Below are 22,807 nucleotides of genomic sequence, written 5' to 3' on the forward strand. Positions count from 1 at the left end.
AGCACCCGGAGGAAACCCACGCAGACACTGGAGAATGTGCAAATTCCACACAGACAGTGACTCAAGGCTGGAATTGAACCCAGACCCCTGGCACTGAGGCAGTAGTGTTAACCACTTGCCACAGTGCCATCAGCTGATCTTTGACACCACTCGGAAAGTGTTCCACTGTCACTTCCTTATTGTAGCCTAGCCACCCCCTCCCAAAACTGCTTCCCCCATAGCCCCTCCTCCCTCCACAACAAATCTCCTCCCACTTCAGAACCAGCACTGATTTTGCTTTGGTGCCATCAGACACAGATACAGACCTGATACTCTCAATGATTGCCCTCTGCAGGTTCTCTTCCTCATTAGGTGCGTCAACTGGACATTCCTCACTACTTGTTGAATCGGCAGGATCAGGTAGAACACCATTTAAGATCACAGCATCACCTCCATGCTCAGATGGTTTGTCAGATGGCGGTACGTCACTCATCTCAGCTACAAGCACAAATTTGTCACCGTCCTTGTCCGTTTCACCATCATCTGAGATAAGAAATCATAAATTCAATTTGGATTTGTAGCATTGTCTTTTTTTCTACCCTCTTCTTTCATCTCCTTCTCAGGTGGCGAATTACTCTGGGAATAGGACTCTGCAAGCGGTGTTTAGGCCGATCATATCTAATCCAAGGAGTTGCTAGGGTCACCACAGCCCGAACCTTGGCAGTAAACAGGCTAATTAACTGTTGGGCCATCACAGCCAAGTCTAATCCTGCCTTTGACTAACTGCAGCCTTTCTCCTGGGAGTCACTGGACAATGACCGAAGGAGGGAACCCAACACAACACTCTCCTCCAGTCCAGCAATACCCAACTAATAGTCCCACTGTCATCCGCAGAAACCAGCAAAAAGATTACATTATGTTGGATAAGAGGGTAAACTCATTTATGGTCTTATTGAAGAAAGACAATGTTTAGGCATGGCACTGGAACAGATTTGCAGAAAAGTAACTTGGAAAAATGGTATTACCCAGTAGGTAATTGAGATATGGTAGGGCAAGGTGATTGGTATCAGGCTTTATAAAATCAATCAGAAAGAAAGCTTCCGGAATAATAATTTATTTTTGGTAGAATTCCCACTCCTGATGCTTATACACTGACTCCTGGTGGAAATGGAGCTTTCATGGATGTTGGATGGGGCTAGGACCTGGTTTGCTGTGACCTGCCTCATCAGAATGGATGAGTTGTAGGAGGGTTGCAGACACCCCTGGATCACGAAGCAATACTTTCAGGAGAAGATGGAAGAAAAGTAGCTTTAAAGTGTGTCTTACCTGAACTCTTCGATGCACTTTCATATTCAGATTCAGACTCGTTCACATCAGAATCTCCATCTTCACTCAGGCCCCCAAGAGAAGACCTGCTGCTTAGCGATGCGGAATCCACAGCCTGAATCACAATTTAGTAGAAAGAATGAAGAAGAAGAAAGTTTATTCATTAGTCACAAGTAGGCTCACCGTAACACTGCAATGAAGTCACTGTGAAAATCCCCTAGTCACCACACTCCGGCACCTGTTCGGGTACACTGAGGGAGAATTTAGCATGGCCAATATACCTAGCCAGCACGTTTTCCGGACTGTGGGAGGAAACCGGAGCACCCGGAAGAAACCCACGCAGACACGGGGAGAACGTGCAAACTCCACACAGACAGTGACCCAAGCTGGGAATCGAACCCAGGTCCCTGGCACTGTGAGGCAGCAGTGCTAACCACTGTGCCACTGTGGGGCGGCAAGGTGGCACAGTGGTTTGCACTGCTGCCTCACAGAAAACACTTCTAATTAGAATAAATCTTTCATCCTCTACAGTTGCTTATTTTTTTGTAATTTGATTTTAAGCAGAATAAAAACTATCATAGTGTGATCATATGACAATATTTTAAACTGGTGCTGGCAGTGAAAGTCAGATGCCTATTACACAATAAATTCAGTACACGGAGTACGCATTTTGTGAAAAGATTCACTGCCAAATTCAACACAGGTCCAATAGAGACAACAAGCCCCTTGGGGGATTTCCGCAGAGTTGTAAAGACTCCACGCACCTTTACAAAATGGTGGACAGGACCCAGACTTGGAGTCCTGCTCCCATTTTCGACAAATACAAAAAGGGTGTGCGTGTGAGGACATGAAGGGGCAATTTAGCCTGGTGAATCAACCTAACCCGCACATCTTTGGACTGTGGGATGAAACCGGAGCACCCGGAGGAAACCCACGCAGACACAGGGAGAATGTGCAAACTCCACACAGACAGTGACCCGAGGCTGAAATTGAACCCGGATCCCTGGTGCTGTGAGGCAGCAGTGCTAACCACTGTGCTACCTGCTGCCCAGTCGGTGCTCAGTGCTGAGCATATGATCAGCAACCTGATTTAGACGCAGCAATAAAGCGTGTCTGTTAGGAGGACTGCTGCTCAACCATGTATTTGGTGAATCTGTCAGACAGCTGTTCTCATTGTAGGATCGATTTCAGATTCAACCCAGAGGTTGCATAAAAAATGCCTGCCGAGGGGATTTAGCTGGCAGGCTGGTTGATAAAAAGAAACATTACTATTGGTGGAAATCAAATAAATAATAGAAAATGGTCAAAATACACAGCAAGATCAAATTAAGATCTGAAAAATGAAGCATGTTTAACATTCCCCTCTGGGTCTCAGAGTCAGAATGAATTTCTCTGAGTTGCAAAAAAACTCTCTGATTTCTATCAGTTTGTTTTTACTTTACAAATAAGGAGGGGGGAGGTGATGGCCTATTATCGCTTGACTATTAATCCAGAAACCCAGATAATGTTCTGGGAATCCAGGTTCGAATCCCGCCACGGCAGATGACGGAATTTGAATTCAATAAAAAATATCAGGAATTAAGAGTCTACTGATGACCATGAAACCATCGTCGATAAAACCCATCTGGTTCACTCATGCCCTTTAGGGAAGGAAATCTGCCGTCCTTGCCCAGTCTGGCCGATATGCGACTCCAGAGCCACAGCAATGTGGTTGACTCTCAACTGTCCTCTGAAACGGCCTCGCAAACCACTCAGTTGTATCGATTGCTACAAAGTCTCAACAAAGAAATGAAACGGACCACCTGGCATCGACCTAGGCATTGTGGGTCAACCCCACAGAACATGGACTGCAGCGATTCAAGAAGGCAGCTCACCACCACCTTCTCAAGGGCAACTAGGGATGGGCAATAAATGCTGGCCAGGCAGCAACGCCCACGTCCCACGAATGAATAAAAAAAAAACAATGAACAGAGAGAGATACACTCATCTGTGTAGCTAGGACTTACCTTTATTGTCTTTGATGCAATGGAAACAAGCTTGGCTGGATCCAGTTTAGTATGATAGTCCCTCGTCCACTCTGTAATCCCCAGAAGAATTCCCAGTTCATGTAGTTGGTTCAGATATCTGACGGAGGATTTTGCTGCCTGAAGCAGGAGTTCTTTTGATTCAGATTGCCCAATTACTCTAGAATATGGCTCTAGGAATACCTACAATTCACAAACATTTCCAGTATTTTTACTATGTAACCTTTTAATTCTGCTTTCCAAAATGAAGATCACACTTACTAATCAACCTTACTCTGTGTATAATAGTCCAGGGTGAAGAAATAGCTGGAGCTATTTCAGACTGAGGTAGAGATCATCTTGCACAAAACTGGGAATACAGTGTAAACACAGTGTAAAACTATCAAGATCTGAGTGGTCTCCTAATCTCAGGGGGTCAGAAAGAATTCCAGCTCCACCTCAAAATTGGTCTTTTAGTTTTTTCGCCACTCCCATGGGATTGTGTGGTTTTGGGTTAGATGGAGTGTACATATTGCAAAATCAAAGGTGTCACAATAGTGTGGGATAGGCTGGATGGATCAGCCACTCCTGATCTGTGTGTCAGTGCTCAGACCATGTACCAGTACGTCAGCCACAGGTTATTGCGATTGTTCTAACTGCGACAGACGAAGCCTATGGATCTTAACATATACTTTTCATAGAGGAGTGGAAATTAAAGGTTATAGATTTTTCAAAGAGTATATATCCAATCCCCATTTTATCTTTAATATCCAGTGTGGAGTACCTTGTAAAAAAATCATATAAACTTCTAATCCAACTCCAGCATTTTCAGGAATAAATAAATTGAAGTTCATCAGATGCAGATTCACCCCCAGTAATCATCTCCTCCTCTCCCCACCCATATGATATGGGTAGGAGCAGGGCTGGATGGAATGTCCACTCATTAATACACTGATAATGTGTTCATCTCATGGCTGGTCTAGATAGCGTGGGGAGGAGGAAGTAGTCATTCTGCAGCTTTACAAGTCTAATCAAAAAATAACCAAATTACTGCAGCTGCAGATGTCTCCGAGACCTGATTGCATTGCCTTATAGTGCACTATAAATAATGAGTCACAATTCAAATATATATTTTTAAAACTTATTTTGATTTGCATACCAAGTTTGGAATTTATAACGCACAGAAAGGATCACCCTCTCCCTTCTCATGTTGTAACATAGGAACAGAACACAACATATCAATGCAGCTGCTTATTACAACGTTTAGTATATCTGAATCCACAAAATGGCTAAGCACAAAACAGGTTACGTAGATAAAACCAGCTTTGCTCAAAGTCTACAGGTCAGAAAAAAATCACAAAGCGTACACACACAAATACAAGAAGCTTATATATTTTGGGTGGGTGAGTTCCCCCCAGATTTCTCTCCAGCCAATGCAGCAATTACAGGAATGATGATTGATATCATTCCCAAAATCTACAAGGGGACTGCAAGCCTTATGGATGTGGGCACTACTTGTTGTACTAAACCACACAGCCCAGAGGACCCTGGCTTCGCTCCTCAGTCTGATTCCGAATGGGGTAGCAATAAAGGTGCTCCAATTGGTCTTGGTCAGCAGGACTGTGCAGTGTGAACACACCGGATGAGAAGAGGAACTAGTGATGTCCTGTGTGGTCAAATAACCGGAAATACTCACCGTTTAGGCTCACAAGGACTGGTTATTTGGGCATTTTGACAGACCTGGCTTTCGAAACATCACTGTTCACACTAACGGCAAGTGCATGATGGACACCACCATTCAGAACAAGTTAATTACTGCATCATTTGCAGCCAGTTTACAATGGTGACATGCTAATGCTAGTACACTGAACAACACAACTCATGCAATGTTCATAAACAGCAGTTACCTTCTGTAAGAGCGATTTGCAGAGTCGCACTGGAATCCTGATAAGACAATCAAGGATGAATTTGGTGGACAGATTTGAAGTTACACCTTCAGTCGCCAAGATGTTTGCTGTGTTAAGCAAAAATTGTTGGAAATTAGAAACATATTAGCAGGAATCATTGCTGTAACCACATTGAGTAAAATTGCTAAATGGTTTTCCAGGACATTGTGTGTGTGCATGTGTGTCTGTCTGTATGCAGTTTGGCAGTGCATAGTGGTATTGTCACTGGACTTGCAATCCAAAGACCCAGGATAATGCTCTGGGGTTTCAGGATCAAATCCTGCCACAGCAGATGGTGAAATTGTACTCAATAAAAGTATTTGAAGCTCCTGTATGTAATCAGTAACCATCTCTTTCATTAGAATTACGATTTAATGAGGAAGATCGTAACTTATTTTTGAGGTGGCACGGTGGCTATCACTGCTGCCTCACAGCATCAGGGACCCGGGTTCAATTCCGGCCTCAGGTCACTGTCTGTGTGGAGTTTGCACATTCTCCCTGTGTCTGCATGGGTTTCCTCCGGGTGCTTTGGTTTCCTCCCACACTCCAAAGATGTGTGGGTTAGGTTGATTGGCCATGCTAAATTGACCCTTAATGTGCCAGGGGGATTAGGAAGGTTATGGCAATAGGACCTGGGTGGGACTGTCATCAGTACAGGCTCAATGGGCCAAATGGCCTTCTTCTGCACTGTAGATTCTATGATAGGAGACCGTGAGACATTCTTCAAAGGGACAGAATGATTACGTGGCTGAGAGCAGCCAAGCAGACAGGCCTCTTCAGTGGCAGCACCGGGGCGTGGTTGTCCATGGCTATCTTTCTGGAGGATGGAGCCTCCTGTTCCACCGGCTCTCAGGCTACCGCAAGAAAGTTTCAAATGCCCATGCCTGGTGTGTGCGTATGTCAGTCAGTCAGTCAGTGTGTGTGTGTGTGTGTGTGCCTATATGCAGCTTGTCGCTCCGCTCCACCCCCACCCCGCTCCGCTCCACCCCCACCCCGCTCCGCTCCACCACCCTGGGATTGTGAAGCTTCAGCCCCTCAAGTTCAGACGGTAGTTTGAAATTTTTAAATTCAATATACAAATAAAAATGGCAGTACTAGTAAAAACTGTTAGATTGTCATTAAAAACTTAATCAATGTCCTAACATCCTTCGGAAATGGAAATCCGCTGTCCTTACACAGTCTGCTTTATATAAAACACCAGTCCTGCGCTAATATGTTTGTCCCTAAAGTGGCCTAAGAATTTGGTGAAACACCCAAACAGAAATGGGCAGTAGTTGCCAATCCTGTCAGCAATGCCCACATACCAAGAATGAAAAGAAGTCTTATATTTTTATAGATTGCATCAACCTCTTCATAACTAACTGGAATTATTCAATCCCATGAACATACACCGTCCTGCAGAGGTGTACAAGCATCAGAGACATAAGAAAGTCCATACCGAGAGAAAAAGTGTTTAATATAATCTTTCATTACCAAGGAGATTGTGAATCATTTCCCTACTACTAACTGAAATAGAATTGCTTTGACTCAGCCATCTCGGCCACCTTGCAGACCTCACTTTTATCCACACAGGTATTGAGCAGCTCAATGTTCATAACAAAGTAAATGAACTGATGGTGCACATTGAAGTAAATGACTATGATCTGATAGCCATTACGGAGATGTGGCTGCAGGATGACCAGCCTTGGGTCCTGCATAAGACATTCCGGAAGAATAGGGAGCGAGGTAATGGTGGAAGGGTAGCACTGTTATTCAAGGTTGGCATTGGTACAATAGTTAGGGATGACCTTGGATCAGGAGCGGGATGTAGAATGTTTGGGTAGAGATGAGGAATAGTAGGGGCAAGACGTCACAACTGGGAGGGTCCACAGCCCCCTCCTCCAGAATTTTACGTGGTTTGAGCGGGCACGCGTCCAACTTGACAGAGCGTGAAATCGCGCGAGAAGACATTGGCGGCACGTCCTGACATCATTGCGCACAATTTTACGCTCAGGAGTCCAAAGCGTGCCTGCCAACAATTAAGCAGCCAATTAGGCCCAATAAAGGATCGACTAAAATCGCTTCTCGTGACTCATCCACTTACATGGTTGGTGGGTGGGTTAATCAGCCAGGCAGCCTTTATGTTTCTGTTTCAAGCTCGATTCAAGGCGGGGTGAAGTGTCTGGTATGCAATTTAATTTAAAAAAAGATGTCTGGGGAAGTGAATACCGCTGCCAGGTGTTGGACTATGCTGCGCACACACAGCTGGCTACAGCTTTTTCATCAGTTTTAATTTGTGGGGGCAGCAGCTCTTTAGAAAGCTCTCTGCAGCAGCTATCCTCTTCGAGGGTTAAATTCCATCTGCCACTTGTCTGCCCATTTGACCATCCCGTCTATATCTTCCAGTAGGCCAAGGCACTCCGCCTCACTGTTAACCACCCAGCCAATCTTTGTGCCATCCGCAAATTTACTAATTCTACCGCTAATGTAGTCATCTGTCGTTTATATAAATAGGGCACCCAGCACAGATCCCTGAGGTACAACACGGGACACTGGCTTCCAGCCACTAAAGCAATCGTCCATCATCACCCTCTGTCTCCTACAACTAAGCCAATTTTGAATCCACTTTATCAAATTGCCCTGTATCTCATGTCCATTTGCCTTTGTTACAAGTTTCCCCTGTGGGACCTTGTCAAATGCTTTGTTGAAATCCATACAGATTGCATGAACTGCACTACCCTCATCTACACGCCTGATCACTTCCTCAAATAATCCTGTCAAATTTGTTAGGTGTGACCTCCCTCTGACTAAGTCATACTGACTATCCCTGATCAACCCTTGCCTCTCCAAGTGGAGATAGATTCTCTCCTTCACAATTTTCTTCACTGATGTGAAACCCACTGGTCCGTAGTTCCCCTGGCTTATATCTAGGAATCTAGGTGTTCTCGTACACAAGTCACAAGATGTTAGTATGCAGATACAAGTAATTACGAAGGCTAATGGAATGCTATCCTTTTTTTCACAAGAGTACCTAAAAGTAAGGATGTCATTTTTCAGTAATGCAGGTGATTGGTGAGACCACATCTTGACTTTGTGCAGTTTTGGTCTCCTTATTTATTGAAGGATATAAAGGTATTGCAGGAGGATCAGAGGAGGTTTACTTGATTGAAGCCAGAAATGAGTAGGTTGCCTTATGAGGAAAGGTTGGAAAGGCTGGGATTGTTTCCAGTGAAGTTTAGAAGAGTGAGGGTGACTTGACTGAAGAGTACAAGATCCTTAACAGTGTTGCCAAGGTGGACGTGGAAAGGATGTTTTCTTTTGTGGATGAGTCCAGAACTAGGACATTGCTTTAAAATTAGGGGTCACTCATTTTGGACAGAAGTGAGGAGAACTTTTCTCTGAGGGTTGTCTGACTTTGGAACTGTCTCAGAAGGCAGCGGAGGCAGGGTCAGGGACTATTTTTAAAGTGGAGTTAGATAGATTCTTATTAGGCAAAGGAATCAAAGGTTATTGGGGATTAAATGGGAATGTGGAATTAGAAACAAACAGATCAGCCGTGATCTTCATGAATGATGGAGTAGGCTTAAGGGCCAATTGGCCTATTTCTGCTCCTATTTCACATCTTCATATTATCAGGACAAGAATTTCTGAGCCATTGACAGCACTTAGAATCTAAGTCTTAGATTGACCAATATTATCCCATCAACGCCTCTACTTTCTCAGAAGATTAAGGAAATTTGGCATGTCAGCTACGACTCTCATCAACTTTTACAGATGCACCACAGAAAGCATTCTTTCTGGTTGTATCACAGCTTGGTATGGCTCCTGCTCTGCCCAAGACCGCAAGGAACTACAAAAGGTCGTGAATGCAGCCCAATCCATCACGCAAACCAGCCTCCCATCCATTGGCTCTGTCTACACTTCCCGCTGCCTCGGCAAAGCAGCCAGCATAATTAAGGACCCTACACACCCCGGACATTCCCTCTTCCACCTTTTTCCTTCGGGAAAAAGATACAAAAGTCTGAGGTCACGTACCGACCGACTCAAGAACAGCTTCTTCCCTGCTGCTGTCAGACTTTTGAATAGATTTACCTAGTTGATCTTTCTCTACAACTGAGCTATGACTGTAACACTACATTCTGCACTCTCTCATTTCCTTCTCTATGAACGGTATGTTTTGTCTGTATAGCGCGCATGTATGTTAATACATATGACAATAATAAATCAAATCAAAATCAGAGGAACGTAATCGTAAACTTGAATACTCTGTGGAACACAAATGATCTCACCTTCTAACCCTCCGATTGCTGCCAAAGCAGTTTCCACATGATTAGCCAGCAATGCCAAGGGAGCATTTCTTAATCCATCTGCAACCACAATGGAAACTAAATGCCCTGCTGTCCCCGTGGGGTCACGTGACTTGACAGCCTGAGCAAAGAGCTCAGGGTTTGTTTCTGTGGTGAGTCTCAGCAACACACCTGGCTTTACTTCTAGGGCAACCAGGTCATTGAGCACAGCTGAACCTGCAAGGGAAAGAAAGAGCTTTTATTTATATAGCACATTCCACCTGCCTCGTGTCCCAATAAGCTTCACAATTATCCTGTTGGGGAGTGCAACAAACATTTCGTGTACAGTAAAGCCTTGCTGTGATAGAAATGAATGACCAGTCAATTTATTTTTAGTGTTGTTGCTGGAGGGAATAATTTTGGCTAGAGCACAGGGAAACTCCTTGGTCTTCTCAAAGTAATCTTGTAGGATCTGTAATGTCCACTTCAAATAATGGAACAGGCTCAGACACTCGGACGCACATTTTCAGCACTGTTTTAAGTCAGATTTGATTATATGCTTACAAGACGTGCGGCTTGAGTCACCCTTCAGCAAGAAGTGCAAAAAGGACAAAGAAGTTAAATGCCAAAACTGTAACACCTTTTTATTTTTAAAATCAAGCATTTTGCTTAAAAGTAATCGATAAGAAAGGAGTCATGAAAACATACAGTGAGGGAGTGGACTGAACAATTACATTAGTTTCCTAAAGATGTAGGTTTGTACTCGTTGGAGTTTAGAAGGATGAGGGGGGATCTTATGGAGACTTATAAGATAATGCGGGGGCTGGATAGGGTGGAGGCGGAGAGATTCTTTCCACTTAGTAAGGAAGTTAAAACTAGAGGACACAGCCTCAAAATAAAGGGGGGTCGGTTTAAGACAGAGTTGAGGAGGAACTTCTTCTCCCAGAGGGTGGTGAATCTCTGGAATTCTCTGCCCACTGAGGTGGTGGAGGCTACCTCGCTGAATAGGTTTAAAGCGCGGATGGATGGATTCCTGATCGGTAAGGGTATTAAGGGTTATGGGGATCAGGCGGGTAAGTGGTACTGATCCACGTCAGATCAGCCATGATCCTATTGAATGGCGGGGCAGGCTCGAGGGGCTAGATGGCCTACTCCTGCTCCTATTTCTTATGTTCTTATGTTAATTTCAATGAAATGAATTTATGATGTAAAGTTAAAATAGCAGAATTCCATTAACAACATTCCCTTCACCAGGACTTATACTTCAAATCACTAAGGAAGCCAGTTGCAGGAACCCAGTCCTATAAAAGCACACTGCACACCAAACCGTTGGTTAATAAATGGAGCTTTTTCAGGATACATGCAGTTCCTCCGCAATATGGGAACAGGATTAGATCATTCAGCCTCACGAGCTTATTCTGCCATTCAATTACACTCAGGATTACCTGTACCTCAACTTCACTTGTGCATCAGGCAGTGACTGAGGAGGAATGGAAACCAGTAAAAGGGAGATATTCACAAGAGAACATTTTCCCCCCCAAAGCAAAATACTGTGAATGCTGGAAATTTAAAAGAAAATCGAAATTACTGGAAATACTCAGCTGGGTCTCGCAGTAAGAGAGTCAGTGCTTCAGGTTGATGGTCTTTCTAACTGTTTGGATTTTTTAAAAGTTTATTCTTTCACGGGATGTGGGTATCCCTGGCTAAGTCAGCATTTACTGCCCACCCCCAACTGCCCTCAAGGTGGTGAGCTGCCTTCTTGAACCGCTGCAGTCCATGTGGTGTACGTACACCCACAGTGCTGTTATGGAGGGAGGTCCAGGATTTTCACCCAGCGACAATGAAAGAATGGCGATATATTTCCAAGTCAGGATGGTGAGTTACTTGAAGGGAAACTTGTAGATGGTCCTGTCCCATGCATCTGCTGTCATTGTCTTTCTAGGCGGTAGAGGTCACAGGTTTGGAAGATGCTGATGAAAGAGCCTTGCTAGGTTGCCGCAGTGCATCTGGTACACAGTTCTCAGTGATATCATTGTGCATCAGTGTTGGAGGGAGTGATTGTTGAAGGGGGTGCCAAACAAGCTGGCTGCCATATCCTGGATTGTGTTAAGCTTCTTGAGTGTTGTTTGAGTTGCAACCATCCAGGCAAGTGTTCTACCACTCCTGATTTGTGCTTTTTGGGTGGTAGATAGGTTTTGGAGAGTCATGATGTGAGTTAGTCACTGCAGATTCCCAGCCTCTGACCAGGTCTTGTAGCGCAGTATATACATGGCTCCTCCACAGAGTAATAGAGGTTTACAGCATGGAAACTGGCCCTTTGGCCCAGCTTGTCGGTGCCACCCAGTTTTTACCACTAAGCTAGTCCCAATTGTCCACATTTGGCCCACATCCCTCTATACCCATCGAACCAATGTAACTGTCTAAATGCTTTTTAAAAGACAAATTGTACCCGCCTCTACTACTACCTCTGGCAGCTTGTTCCAGACACTCACCACCCTCTGTGTGAAAAAACTGCCCCTCTGGGCCCTTTAGTATCTCTCCCCTCTCACCTTAAACCTATGCCCTCTAGTTTTGGACTCCCCTACCTTTGGGAAAAGATGTTGACTATCTACCTGATCTATGCCCATCATTATTTTATAAACTTCTACAAGATCATCCCTAAGCCTCCTAAGCTCCAGTCTATTCAGCCTTTCCTTATAACTCAAACCATCAAGTCCCGATAGCATCCTAGTAAATCTTTTCTGCACTCTTTCTAGTTTAATAATATCCTTTCTATAATAGGGTGACCAGAACTGTACACAGTATTCCAAGTGTGGCCTCACCATGTCTTGTACAACTTCAACAAGACATTCCAACTCCTGTAGTCAATGTTCTGACCAATGAAGCCAAGCATGCCGAATGCCTTCTTCACCACTCTGTCCACCTGTGGCTCCACTTTCAAGGAGCTATGAACCTGTACATTAGATCTCTTTGTTCTATAACTCTCCCCAACACCCTACCATTAACTGAGTAAGTCCTGCCCTGGTTCAATCTACCAAAGTGCATCACCTCGCATTTATCTAAATTAAACTCCATCTGCCATTCATCAGCCCACTGGCCCAATTGATCAAGATCCCATTGCAATCCTAGACAACTTTCTTCACTGTCCACTATGCCACCAATCTTGGTGTCATCTACAAACTTACTAACTATGTCTCTTATATTCTCATCCAAATCATTAATATAAATGACAAATAACAGTGGACCCAGCACCGGTCCCTGAGCCACACCGCTGGTCACAGGCCTCCAGTTTGAAAAACATCCCTCTACAACCACCCTCTGTCTTCTGTCATCAAGCTAATTTTGTATCTATTTGGCTACCTCACCCTGGATCCCGTGAAATTTAACCGTATGCAACAACCTACCATGCGGTACCCTGTCAAAGGCCTTGCTAAAGTTCATGTAGACAATGTCGACTGCACTGCCCTCATCTACCTTCTTGGTTACCCTTTCAAAAAAACTCAATCAAATTCATGAGACATGATTTCCACTCACAAAGCCATGCTGACTGCCCCTAATCAGTCCTTGCCTCTCTAAATGTCTGTAGACCCTGTCTCTCAGAATACCTAACAACTTAGCCACTACAGACGTTAGGCTCACTGGCCTGTAGTTCCCAGACTATTCCTTGCAGCCCTTCTTAAACAATGGCACAACATTTGCCACCCTCCAATCTTCAGGCACCTCACCTGTGGCTGTCGATGATTCAAATATCACTGCTAGGGGACCCGCAATTTCCACCCTAGCCTCCCACAATGTCCTGGGATATACTTCATCAGGTCCCGGGGATTTATCTACCTTGTTGCACTTTAAGATTTCCAGCACTTCCTTCTCTGTAATATGTACACTCCTCAAGACCATCACTACTTATTTCCCCAAGTTCCCTAACATCCATACCTTTCTCAACAGTAAATACCAATGAGAAATAATCATTTAGGATCTCACTCATCTCTTGTGGATCTGCACAAAGATGACTTATTGATCCTTAGGAGGCCCTATTCTCTCCCTAGTTACTCTTTTGCCCTTTATATGTTTGTAGAAGCTCTCTGGATTCTCCTTTGCCTTATCTGTCAAAGTAATCACATGTCCCCTTTTTGCCATCCTGATTTATCTCTTAACTCTACTCCAACACTCTCTATACTCTTTAAGGCATCTACTTGATCCCAGCTTTCTATGCATGCAATATGCCTCCTTCTTCTTCTTGACCAGGGCCTCAATATCCTGAGTCATCCAGGGTTCCCTACTTCTACCAACCTTGCCCTTCACTCGAAAAGGAATGTGTTCCAGTTCAGCTTCTGGTAGTCCCAATCATGTTGATAGTTTGGGGGAATCAGCAAGGGTTTGTATGAGTGAGAGCTCTCTTAGATTTGTTCAAATTTCAGTTTTTTTCATCTCCACGTGGCTTTTAATATCCCATAGTGGCTATTGGGCGAGTGACTTTGCATGTGCTGTGAGGGAGGAGGAGATGAGAATGAGGAGGAGGAAAGAGGGGTGAGGGCTAGGGGGCCTAACTGTCTTTTATAAAACTAGGCCAAAGTGTCAGAGAACCAAGGTGGGCCTTCTAACCAGCCTTAGTAAAGCAGACTGGTGTCCCAGCTCAACATCCACAATTGAGAGAAATTGTATATTACATATAAATATAACACATGAAGTGCCTACCTTCCAAACTAAGATGAGCTGCTTTTGTTCCGCAATGCCTTTCAATGAAGTCCTTGAGGGAACCATGCTGTGGTTCAAATACCAGCTCCCACTGTGACCATTCTGCAAGATCTTCCAGCAAGGGGGCATTCAACAGGCATGACAAAGCCTGTTCCTTACTCAGATCCCCCAGGAGCCCGACAGAACCACTTGAATCGGCGTTGCAGTGACTAAAGGCAAAATTATGTTTTTTATTAACACAAGTCAAATAATATCCTGAAATATGAGAAAGAGGGGGACCCGCCACATCAATGCCCCTGGGTGCAGTAGGTTTAATTTCTCAGTGCCTCACCTGGATTCGTCAACATATAGTGTGGCTTCGTACAGCACCAAGTTTCGAAGGTTGTTATGGCCACTGTGTGACTTGGTTTGACATTGGATCATCTTGACCATATTAGACAGTGTCCCATGTCCAAGTTCCTTGCTGTCTTTCACTCTAAACTGGCTTCTCAATGCAGCCTCAATCGCTGGAAACTGCAATCAGGGAATGATTACGTCAATAACAACACTGCTCTTTACTTGGCGCCTTTATCACCTTGTGATGAAACAACTCACTGCAATCCATACAAGTGTTATAAAACAATGTTTTAAACCGAGCCACATTAGATAACCAGATTTTTAAACTGAGAACTTGTCTGAGTAGAACACTCAATATACCAAAGAGCTAAACTCCGAATGATCACCAACTATTTAACTTTCAGCAAGTAGACAATACTGCAGATTAGAATCATAGAAAGAATCATAGAAACCCTACAGCACAGAAAGAGGCCATTCGGCCCATCGAGTCTGCACCAACCACAATCCCACCCAGGCCCTACCCCCATATCCTTACATATTTAACCTGCTAATCCCTCTAATCTATGCATCCCAGGACACTATGGGGCAATTTAGAATGGCCAATCAACCTAACCCGCACATCTTTGGACTGTGGGAGGAAACCGGAGCACCCGGAGGAAACCCACGCAGACATGAGGAGAATGTGCAAACTCCACACAGACAGTGACCCAAGCCGGGAATCGAACCCAGGTCCCTGGAGCTGTGAAGCAGCAGTGCCAACCACTGTGCTACCGTGCAAAAAAAACAATACAGGATATTCAGAAAACTTTAAACATTCTGGTTAATTTCAATGAATTGAGATGTATAAAATGTAAAGAATGGAAACTAGAAAATGAAAAAAAAAGCAAAAAAAGACTCAACGCAATATAAGTTCAGAAGCAAACAACTCAATGTATCAGAATCTTTGAAATCAAATTCAGAAAATGATTGTTTGCTGTGAACAAGATTTGTTTTTTTTAAAAAGTATGGTTTCACTTCTATTGCTAATTCATCAACTTGTGGTATACCAGAGAACAGGTGAACAGCCCAATCTCTGGCTTCAACATCTGGAAAGTTTAAAAAGTTTTAAAGTTTATTTATTAGTCACAAGTAAGGCTTACATTAACACTGCAATGAAGTAACTGCGAAATTCCTGTAGTCGCCATGCTCCGGCACCTGTTCAGGTCAATGCACCTAACCAGCACGTCTTTCAGACTGTGGGAGGAAACCAGAGCACCTGGAGGAAACCCACGCAGACACGGGGAGAACGTGCAAACTCCACACAGTGACCCAAGCCAGGAATCGAACCCGGGTCGCTGGCGCTGTGAGGCAGCAGTGCTAACCACTGTGCCACCCCAATCAGAGATTAATCAGAGAACCCAGGAATCTGTCTGGTATTGCCCCGATTGCAGAAGGAGTAACAATAACTTGGATTTATATTGCTTCTTTAACATAATACAATGTCCCAAGGCATTTCACAGGAGCATTATAAAATAATACATGACAGCTGGCCACATGTAGAGATGACAAAAGGTTTACTCGAAGTAGTAAATTTTAAGAAGCGTTTTAAAGGAGGAAAGTGAGGTAGAGGGGATTGGGAGGTAATTCCAGTGTTTAGGGCTTTGGTGGCTGAAGGCATGGCCACGATTCATGAGAGACCAGAACTGGAGAAGTGTAGACGTCCAGGGAATGTGGGGCTGGAGGGAATTAAAGAGATTTGGAGCAGTGAGGCCCTGAAAGAATCTGAAAACAAGGATGAGAATTTTAGATGTGGCATGGCCAGGATCAGCGGTCACATTGGTTGTTGCAGCAGAGATTGGGATGACCTCAAGTGTAGGGAGAGTAGAATGTGAGGGGCCAACGAGGAGTGCATTGGAATAGTCATGTCTAAAGATAATAAAGGTGTGGATGAAGAGTTCAGTGATGAACTGAGGCAGGTGCAGAGTTGGACGCTGTACTGAAGATAGAAAAAGACAATCTTAGGGATGCGGTCAGAGGTTCATTTCAGGATCAAATATGACACCAAAAGTTGGAAACAATCTGATTCAGCTTCTGAAGATTTCCATGGAGATTAGTGGTGAGGGAAGAGTTTATGGCAGTGAGAGATGAAAATGGCTTTAGTCTTCCTAAAGTTTAGAGGGAAGAAATATCTTATTATCCAGTACAAGAGGAGTAGCACAGTGGTTAGCACTACTGCTTCACAGCATCAGGGACCCGGGTTCGATTCCCGGCTTGGGTCACTCTCTGTGTGGAGTTTGCACATTCTCCCCGTGTCTGCATGGGTTTCCTCCAGGTGTTCCGGTTTCTTCCCACAGTCCAAAGACGTGCTGGTTAGATGCATTGGCCATGATAAATTCTCCCTCAGTGTACCCAAACGGGCACCGGAGTGTGGTGACTAGGAGATTTTCACAGTAACTTCATTGCAGTGTTAATGTAAGCCTACTTGTAACACTAATAAATAAACTCGAGAAGATGTTGGGCAAGCAATGTGACATTTTGAAACCGTACTGTGGCTGAGAGAGGTGGCAGTGAGGCTGAGCTGGGTGTCATCAGCATACATGGAGAAACTGACGCTGTTTTGAGATTTTGCCACAGAAAAACAGCATGTAGGTGACATATTGGAGGAGCCAGTGGAGGTAATGGGAGTGGGAAGAGAAGCTATTGCAGGTGATTCTTTGGTTATCTAGATAAAAATGGAAACATTCAAGTACTGTTCACATGAGAGACACCTTACACTGAGAATGTCATGAACATGGATCATGTCCATCATACTGTGCCTTCATATCTTCTCAGCACAAATTTCCATATGCATATTAATCTGTAACCTGTAAACTATATTATTTTGTCCTTACTTCCTCCCATTCCAAATGGCACCTTTCGGCAAACCTACTTACCATGGACTCCTTGAGAGTTCCACATTGCCTGATGAAGTCATACACATCTTGGTGACTAGGTCGGAATCCACAAGTTCTGGCATCTTGCGGAGAGAGAAACAGATTGCCCCCAGCAACTTCTTCGAGTAGCTGTGCAATGAAACAAACCATCACTACCTTGGATTAGGAACCTTTCCTCTGTGGATGTTACACTTGACCTTCTTGGATATTACACTCAAGTGAAAACCCACATTCAGTTTGACACACACAGGAGCAGGTTCTACTGTTGTAGCATGCAGAACAGTTCCTACACATGGTGAAGATCAATACTGCACAGCCTGTGCATCAACACATCCACCACACTATTGATTCATAAAATGCTTCACTTGCTTAGAAAACTCATTGTGTGAGGCTTTGTGACCACAATTAACAAAGGAATGTCATAAGAAAGGTGAAGCAATGGTCAATGTGATTACTTTGTGCATCAGGAAAACAAGACTCGAAATGACCTCAATAAATGGGATCGCCTACTTCCCAGTTACAGACACTGGCAATGTTAGCATCAGCAATCAATCCTTACAGATTCAATGGAAGGTTACTAACTATACCACTCCAGTACAGAATGTCTTTATTGAGAGATGAAAGGAGGTAATTTTCTTTTTTATACACGTGCACAATTTTTCTGACAATCACTGTCCAGCTTTTCAAAATAAAAGGCAGTACAGTCCAGGTGGTGAAACATAACAGCTCACTATCCTCTTCAATGAAGGTTACAAGCAGCCCAAACTTGACAGAGGCAATGGCCGGAATTTTACCGGCACGCCTGCCCCGATTCTGGGAGTGGGCGAGGCTTGGGGAACGGCATTCTCCGTTGGACTCGGGCGGGATCGTACGAACCTCGGGCGGACGCGCTGGTGAAATTCCACCCAATGTCTCAGTGATAAATTAAACAAAGATTAAACAATTAAACTTTTACCACAAGGAGTGCAAAGTTTACCTCAAATAAAGCACAGCACACTTACCTGAGAGTGTTTCACCAGATATTCAAGGAAAGTGCCACGTCCAATACCAACAAAAGCCTTCAACTTGAAGTGATCAACCAACTTTCTCTCCAGCTTAGATAAATAGACGAGATTCAAGTACCCAGTCACACTGGAGAGATTTTTCTGTATGTATTCTCTTACAGATCCTAAAGGGCAATACAGAAACACGGTAATAAACTTAGCAACACAATACTCGTCACATCATCCAAGGATAATCCTGCAGATATCAGGCCAGTGGAGAAGTACAATAAGGGTGGCACAGCGATTAGCACTGCCTCACAGCGTCAGGAACCTGGGTTCAATTCTGGCCTTGGGTCACTATCTGTGTGGAGTTTGCACGTTCTCCCCGTGTCTGCATGGGTTTCCTCCGGGTGCTCCGGTTTCCTCCCACATTCCAAAGGTGTGCAGGTTAGGCTGATTGGCCCTTAAAGTCCCAGGGTGGGAAGGTTAGGAAAATTAATAGGGTAAGTATGTGAGGTCACGGGGATAGGACATGGTTAGGATGCTCTGTTGGAGAGTCGGCGCAGACGCGATGAGCTGAACAGCCTCCTTCATTAGGGTTGGCACAGTGGTTAGTACTGCTGCCTCACAGCGCCAGGGATGTGGGTTCGATTCCCGGCTTGGGTCACTGTCTGTGCGCAGTCTGCACGTTCTCACCGTGTCTGCGTGGGTTTCCTCCGGGTGCTCTGGTTTCCTCCCACAGTCTGAAAGACGTACTGGTTAGGTGCATTGGCTGTGCTAAATTCTCCCTCAGTGTACCCGAACAGGCGCTGGAGTGTGGTGACTAGGGGATTTTTGCAGTAACTTCATTGCAGTGTTAAGGTAAGCCTACTTGTGAAAATAATTCTGAACAAATAATTAAATAAATGTCGGGATTCTATGATTCTAATAACTTGAAGCACAGTACCACAAGTGATTGGACTCCCACGATCCACCACTTTCCTTGTTACCGCATCACACAAGCATTGTGTAAAACTGGTGAGGGGCAAACGTCAGAACTGGGTGCATGCGTATGCGCCAATTGCTGACTTTGGAGTAGCAGGTGGTGTGCAAGATAGTCCTTATTGTGAGCGCTGGAGAGAAACTGAATTGAGAAAAAAATAGAAATCAAATTCTGGGTTCGATTCCCGGCTTGGGTCACTGGCTGTGTGGAGTTTGCACATTCGCCTCGTGTCTGCGTGGGTTTCCTCCGGGTGCTCCGGTTTCCTCCCACAGTCCAAAGATGTGCGGGTTAGATTGATTGGTCGTGCTAAAAATTGCCCCTTAGTGTCCTGAGATGTGTAGGTTTGAGGGATTAGCGGGTAAATATGTAGGGATATGAGGGAAGGGTCTGGGTGGGATTGTGGTCGGTGCAGACTCGATGGGCCGAATGGCCTCCTTCTGCACTGTAGGGTTTCTATGATTCTATAATCTTTTAAACATGGCGTGCCTCTGGGTGTTTTACCATGCTAAAGGTGCTAAAGATGTTGCTGACAACTGGCTTGAAATAAGGATTATGGGAAGTCACCTGACTTCTGCTTGGCATCTCACTACAACAGGACAACCAGCTTCACCAGTGGGACAGAGCAACTGGAACCCACTGCACCTTTAGTTAACAATAGATTCATTCAGAGTGATAGAGCAGCAAAATGGTGTCTATTGTTGTTACTTTTTCCTTACAGCGGGTTACTGAATCAAACCAATCCCCACGATTCAACAGGATCTCACCTTCATTTGGAGGTGGAGTTTCATTGTTGACGGTTCCGTTTACTGTCGGTGCGCTTGGCTTTTCCTTAGCCACCAAGTCCTGCGGGACTTCCAGTGAACCACAGCAAATGGCTAATTGAAAGAGTGCTCGGGCCAAACGATCCTCTTCGATCTTGATCAGGAATTCCTGAAAATGCTGATTAATGGGAGAGGAAAAGTACTATCAGGTGGGCCAGAGTCAATATCATTCAGATGTTTCATCTGCATTAAATTCCTCTGCAGACACTGGTATGTTCCACAAAATTATAACGGTAGGGAAAGGCGAGAGAGGGCAACGTCTCAGCAAAAATAGAAGAGTTTGCAAAAAACTACGTAAACCTAAAGACTTATTTAAAAGTGAAAGCAAACAAATCAGTTAGACCACAAGACATAGGAGCAGAATGAGGCCACTCGGCCCATCAAGTCTGCTCCGCCATTCAATCATGGCTGATATTTTTCTCATCCCCATTCTCCCGCCTTTTCCCCATAACCCCTGATTAATCAAGAACCTATCTATCTCTGTCTTAAAGACACTCAATGACCCGGCCTCCACAGCCTTCTGCGGCAAAGAGTTCCACGGATTCACCACTCTCTGGCTGAAGAAATTCCTCCTCATCTCTGTTTTAAAGGATCGTCTCTTTAGTCTGAGGTTGTGCCCTCTGGTTCTAGATTTTCCTACTAATGGAAACATCCTCTCCACGTCCACTCTATCCAGGTCTTGCAGTATCCTGTAAGTTTCAATAAGATCCCCCCTCATCCTTCTAAACTCCAACGCGTGCAGACCCAGAGTCCTCAACCTTGGTAAGAGAGTAGTTGAATACACTACACAAGTGGATATAGGACGGAACCAAGTGGGAACTACAAACTAATTTTCAGCTTAATATGAAAGCTGATGCTGGAAATCTGTACTGAAAACCAAAAGTGCTGGAAAATCTCAGCAGGTCTTGACGCACCTGTAGAAAGAAACAGAATCAATGTTTTGAGTTGAATATGACTCTTCAGAGTTTTGAAAATGAATAATTCAACTCAAATCGTTCTCCACAGATACTGCCAGACCGACTGGGTGGGGTTTTCCGACCACGCTCGCCCCAAGGTCGGAAATTCCCGCCTGGGGTCAACGGATCTTTGCATGGTCCGGCGCTGCCCGCTACGATTCCTGTGCAGGTGGGACAGGAAAATTCCACCCACTGCACTTTTCCAGCACCGTGTTTTTATATTTAATTTGGTTTCTTTATATTGAATGTATATGTCACTCCAGTTGTGAAACTGTAAAAGATTATAAATGCTGCCGCACTGTGTCCATCACTGAACTCATAACCGCGCGCTGCTGATAAAGCGGAGCGATTGTACTCTGCTGTCAGAATGCTTGCTCGCCAACCCGCCTTGGATAAGCTGCAATTTCCTCCAGCTGAGAATGACTGTCTTCTGCCCCCATCACAAGCTCCGTACTTCTAAACTCTAGATCATTCTTTACTGTCTTTCGCCACACCGTCCCCACTCCCCAACATTGGTGACTGGCCCGTACATGGCAATTTCCTGTCCAAATAGATCTATTTTCCCATCCTCCTCTCCTCCCAGACTTAAAAAACTCACCTCTAACCAAGCTTTTGGTTCCCCACAAAATATATCCTTCTACAGTCTGGTGCCAATTTACAGCAAGCCTGAGGTGGTTTCTACATTAAAGGCTTTAGATAAACTCAAGCTGCCACAATGGGCAGTGCAGGTTGACTGGTCAAAGCTGAAAGCAGAGCAATTGTAATGTAGCTCCTCACAACAGAATGGAATGAGTGACAGAATTCCACTCACTTTTAGATTCATGCATCAAGTGCATTTAATTAGGAGTTAGGAGGAACATCCGTTCATTTCAATCTATAGATTTAAAGAAAGAAATTTGACAAATATTGCAGAGTGCAGAGGAGATTTACCAGGATGCTGCCTGGTTTGGAGTGTCGGTCTTATGAGGAAAGGTTGAGGGAGCTGGGGCTGTTCTCTCTGGAGCGGAGGAGATTGAGGGGAGACTTAATAGAGGTTTATAAAATGATGAAGGGGATAGATCGAGTGAACGTTCAAAGACTATTTCCTCGGGTGGATGGAGCTATTACGAGGGGGCATAACTATAGGGTTCATGGTGGGAGATATAGGAAGGATATCAGAGGTAGGTTCTTCACGCAGAGAGTGGTTGGGGTGTGGAATGGACTGCCTGCAGTGATAGTGGAGTCAGACACTTTAGGAACATTTAAGCGGTTATTGGATAGGCACATGGAGCACACCAGGATGGTAGGGAGTGGGATAGCTTGATCTTGGTTTCAGATGAAGGTCGGCACAACATCGTGGGCCGAAGGGCCTGTTCTGTGCTGTACTGTTCTATGTTCTAAATACATGAATAGGATGGGAATAGAGGGATATGGTCCCCGGAAGGGTAGGGGTTTTAGTTAAGTCGGGTAGCATGGTCGGTGCAGGTTTGGAGGGCCGAAGGGCCTGTTCCTGCGCTGTAATTTTCTTTGCTCTTTGGGTGCCTGGAGCTCATTGCCAGGGGAGGTAGTGGAAGCAGATACGTTAATGACTTTTAAGGGGCGTCTTGACTTGACAAAGATGTAA

At 44.6% G+C, this 22,807-nt stretch overlaps 1 protein-coding gene across 1 annotated transcript in view; it reads right to left on the reverse strand.

Moving 5' to 3' along the window:
- The window catches only part of LOC144502066 (uncharacterized), a 112,461-nt gene that overhangs the window by 57,413 nt on the left and 32,241 nt on the right, over nucleotides 1-22,807 (reverse strand). The window contains exons 10-19 of the mRNA XM_078226073.1: nucleotides 20,192-20,366; nucleotides 18,464-18,630; nucleotides 17,463-17,591; nucleotides 14,546-14,727; nucleotides 14,215-14,423; nucleotides 9,523-9,756; nucleotides 5,216-5,322; nucleotides 3,312-3,512; nucleotides 1,306-1,420; nucleotides 306-522 (exon numbers count right to left, since the gene is read on the reverse strand). Coding sequence (XP_078082199.1) covers nucleotides 306-522; nucleotides 1,306-1,420; nucleotides 3,312-3,512; nucleotides 5,216-5,322; nucleotides 9,523-9,756; nucleotides 14,215-14,423; nucleotides 14,546-14,727; nucleotides 17,463-17,591; nucleotides 18,464-18,630; nucleotides 20,192-20,366 — 1,736 coding nt within the window. The remainder of the gene's footprint in view (nucleotides 1-305; nucleotides 523-1,305; nucleotides 1,421-3,311; nucleotides 3,513-5,215; nucleotides 5,323-9,522; nucleotides 9,757-14,214; nucleotides 14,424-14,545; nucleotides 14,728-17,462; nucleotides 17,592-18,463; nucleotides 18,631-20,191; nucleotides 20,367-22,807) is intronic.

This window comes from Mustelus asterias, chromosome 12 (assembly GCF_964213995.1).
Source record: "Mustelus asterias chromosome 12, sMusAst1.hap1.1, whole genome shotgun sequence".
Lineage (NCBI taxonomy): Eukaryota > Metazoa > Chordata > Chondrichthyes > Carcharhiniformes > Triakidae > Mustelus > Mustelus asterias.